Source organism: Helianthus annuus, chromosome 2 (assembly GCF_002127325.2).
Source record: "Helianthus annuus cultivar XRQ/B chromosome 2, HanXRQr2.0-SUNRISE, whole genome shotgun sequence".
Taxonomy (NCBI): Eukaryota; Viridiplantae; Streptophyta; class Magnoliopsida; order Asterales; family Asteraceae; genus Helianthus; species Helianthus annuus.
The window spans coordinates 162,007,630-162,016,597 of NC_035434.2; the positions used below are offsets into that span (position 1 = coordinate 162,007,630).

The 8,968-nt window shown below is 39.3% G+C and overlaps 1 protein-coding gene across 1 annotated transcript; it reads right to left on the minus strand.

Annotated features, from left to right (window-relative positions):
* Positions 1-7,951: 7,951 nt before the first annotated feature.
* On the minus strand, positions 7,952-8,275 carry LOC110899366 (glycine-rich protein 2-like). Its single transcript, XM_022146252.2, has one exon. It carries the CDS (start codon positions 8,273-8,275, stop codon positions 7,952-7,954), a length of 324 nt encoding a protein of 107 aa, XP_022001944.2.
* Positions 8,276-8,968: the final 693 nt, after the last annotated feature.

Genomic DNA, 8,968 nt, shown 5'->3' on the forward strand with positions numbered 1-8,968 from the left:
TCTGCCCGACGTAGTCGTTGGAATGCCGTCTCGGGGGGGGGGGGTATTACTAATGTTAAAATGGGTTATTATACTAACACGTGTGCATTTGTGTAAATTATAGATTGTCACCAGGAAACCCTAAAGGATAATCTAAGACAGCAATGTGAGTTTATCCGCTTTTGTAAATCTTTTGTTAACTGTTTTTACAAAACCTCACATAATTAATAATATATTAAGCAGTTATTGAGTATTTGCAAGAATACAATTATCGTGGGTATGTTGGGGTTTTGTATACAAAATTTGTTACCACCTGGTCAAGGAGTAACATTTCCACAAGTTGAGTATGACAGTACCACGGGTGATAATTGGTATAACTTGGAAACAAATGTAATTGCGAGATTGCCCTCAATACTGTACAATAGTTTTTATTCAAACTTGAATAAATAGGGATTCACTCACCAGTATTTCCCATTGACTATTTGTTAGTTTACAGTATGAGCGACCAAGGACCATTTGACGCATACCGTCAATTGTCTGGTTCGCCTAGAAGCGAAGGTGCCTCTTCTCAGCATGCCCTCTAGGGGTACTCTGCTGATACGGAAGAAGGAATATTTGTGTTTAAGGCTCAATATGAAGAGCCATTTCCTCAGAAAAAGAGGGGATGGTTTAGTAGGGGAGCACACGAGCATAGAAAGCGTATGAAAAAGTTACAGGACCAGAAAGTGTTAGCCACAACCAAAAGAGAAACCGATGCTCATGCCCAAGATATGCTTAATAGAAGCGTAGCTAATTTTCATATCTTAGCAACCACTGCAGCTGAACCTAACCTGGAACAACTGTTAGCACCCAACCACAACCACCAATTCCCGACTAATCAATTGAAATAGAAAACCCTGAAAATCAAGTAAAAATGCATGATTTCAACCCGGAGGAGATACCTAGGGTACCACCACCAAATCCCTTAGACCCAAATTATGACCCCTGGTGGGATGACGTTAGGGACTATGTGCAACACTACCCGATACATGAAGATTTGCTAATGCCCAATCTAGGAGCCTACCCAGGCTTGGACCCTCTAGTTCCTTATTACGATAATGATGCATACATTAGGGAGATTTTAGAGAATCCTTACCCATACCAGGCCCCTCCACCCCCATACCAGGAACCCGCACCCCAGATTTCGAACCCAGTCCTAGAACTTGCACCCCCAATGAGTGCAGAAAATGTACAAGAACTTAGGACATTCGGTGAGGAAATTTTAGAAAGTAGTGAACGGATGAGACATGTGGGAGAGCGTCTCGTATAGAAATACGATGAGCGCAATATGGATTTCTGGATGAATCCATATCCATGAATGGGATGGTGAAAATGGTAGTAATAATATAATAATAATATAATAATATATATAATATGTGTGTTAAAAAAAACTACGGATGCATATTACTAATAGTGTAGCTTTAAATTTCAGTCGGTATTGTATTTTAAATTCCAGTACTGGTGTGTAATAGATGCATACTATAAGAAAAGAGTAAAAGTCGCAATGCTCGACGTTTTTGATAAATTTGTGTGTTGTGTGATTGGTTGTATTAAATATTATTTTGTGATATTAATAAGTGGTAAATGTTTAAAATTCAGATGGACAACGAAGTGAATCAGGAAAACCAAAGTGATAACCACCCGAATAACGATAATCCGAATAACGAGAATCTGAACAACAATAACAATGGAAACCAGGTGGATAATAGTGCTATCCAACACATAGTGGCACAAGGAATAATAGATGCAATGCCATTTATTATCCAAACTGTTAAAGAAGCTGATAATAAAAGTAAACATAGCAGTAAGCGACCAACTGAACCGGAACACAGCGTGAACAATGGACCTGTACTTCAAGCGCCCATTCCCAAAAGAAGAAGAACCATGCCTTATGGTTGTTCTTACAAAGAATTGTGGTCCTGCAAACCAATAGAATTCTCGGGCAATGAAGGACCCATTGCAGCTCTACGCTAGATAGAAAAGACCGAGGTTGTTCTGAAAATAAGCAAGTGTGCGGAAGAGGATAAGATAATGTTTGCTTCTAACCTGTTTAAGAACTCAGCCTTAGAATGGTGGAATACTATCCTCCAGTCAAGAGGAAGTGACAGAGTATACAACATGGAATGGGAGGAATTTAAAAATATGGTAGAAAGGAAGTTCTGCCCTCCCAATGAAAAGGAACAGATAGCAAATAAATTCCTGAACCTTAGAATGATCGGGGCAGATAGTAAGGGCTATACTACCAAATTCTTTGAATATGCTACAATAGTACCAACCCTTGCATCACCTGAGCCAGTATTAATCTCCCGATACATCTAGGGATTAATTGGAGAGATTAGACATGTAGTCAAGGCAGCTAGACCCCAAACCATAGAAGAAGCTGTAGAACTAGCCAATACCTTGACAGATGAATTAATCCATACTAGAGAAGAAGACCAGAGGAGAAACCTAACCCAAAGGCTTACTTAAGAATTCCGTTCTGGGAATTCCAACTGTAGGAATATAGGTTCTACTTCTGCACCATACTGTAAAACCTGCAGAAAGAAGCATTCTGGAAGATGCTCCATTCATTGCAATTTCTGCAAAGCACCAGGACACAAGGAAGAAATTTGCAGGAAGAAATCTAGTAGTGGACTGTGCTTCAACTGTGGAGAAAAAGGCCATATCAAGCCAAATTGTCCGAAATTGGCTCCAGCTGAAAACAACAAGAACACAAAAAATGCTAGAGCATTTGTTCTGACGGCAGATGAAGCCAAGATGATTCCGGACGTGATAACAGGTACGTTTTTAGTTAATGATATCTTTGCTAAAGTATTATTTGACTCTGGTGCAAACCAAAATTTTATTAATACTTCGTTTTGCAAACTTCTTAATTAAGCATTAACTGAACTACCACAAGAATGTCTAGTAGAAACAACAAATGGAGAAACTGTTAGGATTTATGAAATCTTGCAGGGAGCAAGAATAGAAATTTTAAATCAAAAATTTATTGCAAACCTTTACCCAATGAATCAGGCAGGATTTGATATTGTATTAGGAATGGATTGGTTAATAGCCAATAAAGCCAGTATTTTATGTGATCAAAAGTCAATTCAAGTAAATTCACCAAGGGGTGAAAACATCACAATTAAAGGAGATAAGTCATCTAGATCCACAAAATTCATCTCTGTGATGAAAACTGCAAGTTGTATAAGGAAAGGATCTATAGTATATTTGATTTCTATGATCACTAACACTAAAGGAAAAGAGTTAAAAGACATTCCAGTAGTGTCTAAATTTTCAGATGTATTTCCAGAAGAATTGCTAGGATTACCACCAGACAGGGAAGTTGAATTCAGAATCCATCTGCTGCCAGGAACAGCACTGGTTGCCAAAGCACCTTACCGTTTGGCACCCGCCGAAATGCAGGAACTGAAGAAACAGTTAGACGAATTGTTAGAGAAAGGATTCATATAGCCAAGTTCATCGCCATGGGGAGCACCAATCTTATTCGTCAAAAAGAAGGACGGATCATTGCGTATGTGCGTTGACTACCGTGAATTGAACAAGGTCACGATTAAGAATCGGTATCCATTACCAAGGATCGATGATCTGTTCGATCAACTTCAAGGAGCTCGATTTTTCTCTAAAATCGATTTAAGGTCAGGATATCATCAATTAAAGGTGCAAGAAGAGGACATTCCTAAAACCGCATTTAGAACAAGGTATGTTCATTATGAATTTACCGTCATGCCATTTGGTTTAACCAATGGCCCAGCTGCATTTATGGACATGATGAACTGAATATGTAAGCCATATTTGGATAAATTCATAATTGTTTTTATTGATGATATTCTCATCTATTCTAAGAGTAAAGAGGATCATGCAAAGCATTTGCACGCACTTTTAAGTTTGTTAAGAAAGGAAAAGCTTTACGCTAAGTTTTCAAAGTGCGAGTTTTGGTTAGAGCAAGTACAGTTTCTTGGACATTTAGTCAATCATGAAGGAATTCATGTGGATCCAACAAAGATCGAGGCGATTACCAAATGGAAAACCCCTGAGTCACCAACCGAGGTTAGAAGTTTCTTAGGATTGGCCGGTTATTATAGAAGATTTATTCGAGACTTTTCTAGAATAGCCATTCCCTTAAGTAAGTTAACCTGTAAATCTGTTAAGTTTGAATGGGGACCAAAACAGGAAGATGCCTTTAAAATCCTTAAGCAAAGACTAACCCATGCACCCATACTAGCGTTACCAGAAGGAACTGAAGACTTTGTAGTCTATTGTGACGCTTCTAAGTTAGGTTATGGATGTGTATTGATGCAACGTCAAAAGGTTATAGCTTACGCATCTAGACAACTTAAGAATCATGAAGAGAATTATTCAACCCATGATTTGGAATTTGGAGCCATAATTTTTGCCCTTAAGATTTGGAGGTATTACCTCTATGGTAGTAAGTTTACTATTTTTACATATCATAAGAGTTTAAGGTATGTTTTTGGGCAAAAAGAGCTGAACATGAGACAAAGACGCTGGATGGAGATGCATAGTGATTATGATTGTGATATCCAGTATCATGCAGGAAAAGCCAATGTAGTGGCTGATGCTTTAAGTCGAAAGTATCACGAAAAGCCAAAAAGGGTACGTTCTCTTAAATTAAATCTACAAGTAGATTTAAATGAACAAATTAGAAAAGTATAAGAATCGGTAATCAAGGAAGATACTGAAAAATTAAAAGGAATGATTAAGGAATTAGAACAAGGAACAGATGGAATTTGGAGATTCCATAAGAAAAGAATATGGATACCTAAATTAGAAAACCTACGTCACCATATATTAGAAGAAGCCCATAAGTCTAAGTATACGATGCATCCAGGAAAGGATAAGATGTACCGGGATTTAAGGAAAAATTTCTGGTGGATAGGAATGAAGAAAGATATAGCAGCTTATGTTTCTAAATGTTTAACCCATTCGCAAGTTAAAGCTGAACATCAGAAACCCTCAGGATTATTTCAACAGCTAGAAATGCCAGTTTGGAAATGGGAATTGATAACAATGGATTTTGTTACCAAATTACCCAAAACAAGAAAAAGTAATGATACAATCTGGGTGATTGTAGACAGGCTAACTAAGTCAGCTCATTTCCTACCAATGAAGGAAACTTTTAGTACGGAACAATTAGCCAAATTGTATGTAAATGAAATTGTTTCATTACATGGAATTCCTTTATCAATTGTTTCTGATAGGGATAGTCGTTTTACCTCTTATTTTTGGTCAAGTTTCCAAAAAGCAATGGGAACCAAGCTAAATCTAAGCACCGCTTATCATCCTCAAACGAACAGACAAAGCGAAAGGACAATTCAGACAATGGAAGATATGCTTAGAGCTTGTGTAATTGATTTCGTAGGTAATTGGGATGATCACTTACCCTTAATAGAATTTTCTTATAATAACAGTTATCACACAAGTATCAATGCTGCACCATTCGAAGCACTTTATGGACGAAAGTGCAGAACCCCAGTCTGTTGGGCAGAAATTGGGGAAAAGAAACTATCTGGACCTGAAATAGTACAAGAAACAACCGATAAAATCATTCAAGTCAAGGAACGACTGAAAACAGCACGTGATCGACAGAAGAGCTATGCTGATAACAGACATAAGCCGTTAGAATTCCAGGTAGGTGACAAGGTATTGTTAAAAGTCTCTCATTGGAAAGGAGTGGTAAGATTCATCAAACGAGGAAAGCTAAGTCCCAGGTATGTTGGACCTTTTGAAATTATTAGAAGAATAGGACCTGTAGCCTATCAGCTACAACTGCCAGAGGAAATGGCAGGAATACACGATGTATTTCATGTATCTAATTTCAAGAAATGCTTAGCCGATGAATCACTTGTAGTACCTCTTAAGGATATAGAGGTAAATGAACAACTCAAATTTGTGGAAAGGCCTCTATAAATTGAAGACAGGAAAATTAAAAATCTCAAGCACAAGAGATTAGTTCTGGTGAAAGTAAAGTGGGACTCCAAAAGAGGACCTGAATACACATGGGAGCTTGAATCAGAAATGCAAAGGAAATATCCACACTTGTTCCAGTAGATCTCGAGGACGAGCTCTAAAACAAGGTGGGGAGGATATAACAACCCTAAAGAAAACTGACACCCTCATAATTTTTCCAACACCCTAATATATTTTAAAATATCCTAATATGTCCCTAAAAACACCCCATACGTGAAAACGGGCTCTGAATACCCTTAATAGTATCAAAAATAATTAAAAAAGTAGTTTTGAAGTTTGTCACGGGCCGCGTAGACTTCTTAAGAGTATTACGCGGGCTGCTAGAGATCAAGATCGTGGCACAGCCCGGTGATGACATGTGTCATCATCGTGGCGAGTCTACTGGATGACCCGGATCACCTACGCGTTGACTATAGTTGACGCGGGCCGCGTAAGGCCTTGCCTTGTTTTACGCGGGCCGCGAGAAAACCCAGATGAAGCCCTATATAATGGGAGCTCGGGATATCAGTTTCAGTCGCTCATATCTTTCTTTCTCACTCGAATTTTCAGATACTAGAAGTAATACTTGGGTCTAATACCCCCTAAATAGCGAGGTTCTGCTCCGATGTAAGTATCATAACCCCTGGAGACGTATTAGATACTCTGCCCGATTGATCTAGGGTTCCGTAACGGCTGTCGTGGTTCTGCCCGACGTAGTCGTTGGAATGCCGTCTCGGGGAGGGTATTACTAATGTTAAAATGGGTTATTATACTAACACGTGTGCATTTGTGTAAATTATAGATTGTCACCAGGAAACCCTAAAGGATAATCTAAGACAGCAATGTGAGTTTATCCGCTTTTGTAAATCTTTTGTTAACTGTTTTTACAAAACCTCACATGAGTTCATTTATGCAGTTATTGAGTATTTGTAAGAATAAAATTATCGTGGGTATGTTGGGGTTTTGTATACAAAATTTGTTACCACCTGGTCAAGGAGTAACATTTCCACAAGTTGAGTATGACAGTACCACGGGTGATAATTGGTATAACTTGGAAACAAATGTAATTGCGAGATCGCCTTCAATACTGTACAATGGTTTTTATTCAAACTTGATTAAACTGGGATTCACTCACCAGTATTTCCAACTGACAAAATGTTTTTAAAACGCGTTTCAGGTAACACAATGTGAAAGCCAATTAGAAGCCAGCTGGACAGCACTGAAGGCTTGGAAAAGTGGCAATAAAGTTACCTAAAAGAAATAGATGTTTTCTTAAATAAAAATAGGATTTATTCCTATGAAATGTGTGTACTGAAAACTTGGGTTTTACCCATGTGTTTAATGTTATGGAAATGTGGTGTTTTACTATGATAAAATATTTCCTAACTACGGTCCTGATGAAAATTCCGCTGCCAAATTAGACAATAACCGGATACCACCGAAATTGGTCGCGGCCGCCCGTTCCCAGATTTGTACCAGGGGGACGGGGGTTGTGACAGTGTGCCAGGAAGGCAACACATCCTTTCTGCAAACATCTCCAAGCTTTCAAACAACTGATGATCCTTAAGGGTGTATCGCGCTTCTCTCCATGTACCACAATCGTTTCTCCATTCTCCATTGGAATTCGAATGACCTTCTCGCGACAAACGATCTCTGCTCGGTTGCTGGACAACCAATCCATTCCGACTACCACGTCAAAGCTTCCCAACTCGACTGGTAGTAGATCAAGCGTAAACTCGTGTTCTCCCAGTTCTATCACGCAACCTCTAATGACTTCATTCGCTTCTACTAGCTTTCCATTAGCTAGTTCTATTGAACATGGAATATCTAGCTTACTGGCTCCCAACCCAAGTATATTCTTAAATTCTAGCGATACAAAACTATAATCGGCACCAGTATCAAACAGTACAGATGCAAAGCGTTGGTTGACAGGGAACGTACCAGTAACTACGTTCGGATCCTAGCGAGCTTCCCTCGCTCCGATGTTGAAGAACCTTCCTTGAGCTTGATTGAGCTTTGGGCATTCTCTCTTGAAATGCCCCACGTCTCCACAATTAAAACAACCTGGTCCTCGACCATTACCATTTCCATTACCACCTTGTGCGTTGTTGGCTCCCCGGTTTCCACTACTAGCTTGATTACCATAACCACCACGATTTCCGTTACCGCCGTTACCTCCTTGAGGGCGGTTTCCATACCCATTACCACCATGGTTGTTGTTACCAAAACCTCTTTGACCACCACGGCCAGTACCAACCCAGCACGTCTCCTTCGATTGGCCCATTTTTCCACAAGATTCGCTTCCAGCTCGACATCATTCATTGTGATGCAACTGACATGCATCACATTTGGGCAAGGTGCCCATATACCCTATTCCCTTGTTTTGAACACCAATTTTGTATTCAGCTGGTGGGTTCACTTCCTTCTTTTTACTAGCACTGCTGGTACCCTTCTTGAAATTTGAGAACTTCCTTTTGTTCTCACCGGATGACTCAACATGAGTCTCCTTCTTCTTCTGGTCGGAAATCGAAAACTTGTTCAACCTGATCGCCTCTTCAGTCAGTGACACACTCAGATCAATAGCCTCAGTTATTGTTGCAGGCTTCTACGTCGTCACCATACTCATAATCTAAGGTGCCAACCCCCAAATAAACCGCTCGATGCGTTTGAATTCCGGATCAACCATGTATGACACCACGCGAGAGAGGTGGTGAAATCTCTGCACATATTTAGCAATTTTCGGGCCGTCCATCTTGAGATTCCAGAATTCAGTTTCTAACTTTTGAATTTCGGCCCTCGAGCAGTATTTTTTTCGCATGAGCTCCTTCATTTCATCCCATGTCATAGCGTAGGCAGCTTCTTCCCTTGAGGCATAAACTAGGTATTTGTTCTACCTATTTCACTAATTTTGGTTTTTTTTGTATTTAATCCGTAAATTAGTTGTTTCTTTGGTAAATTAGGGTTTATAGTAAATTAG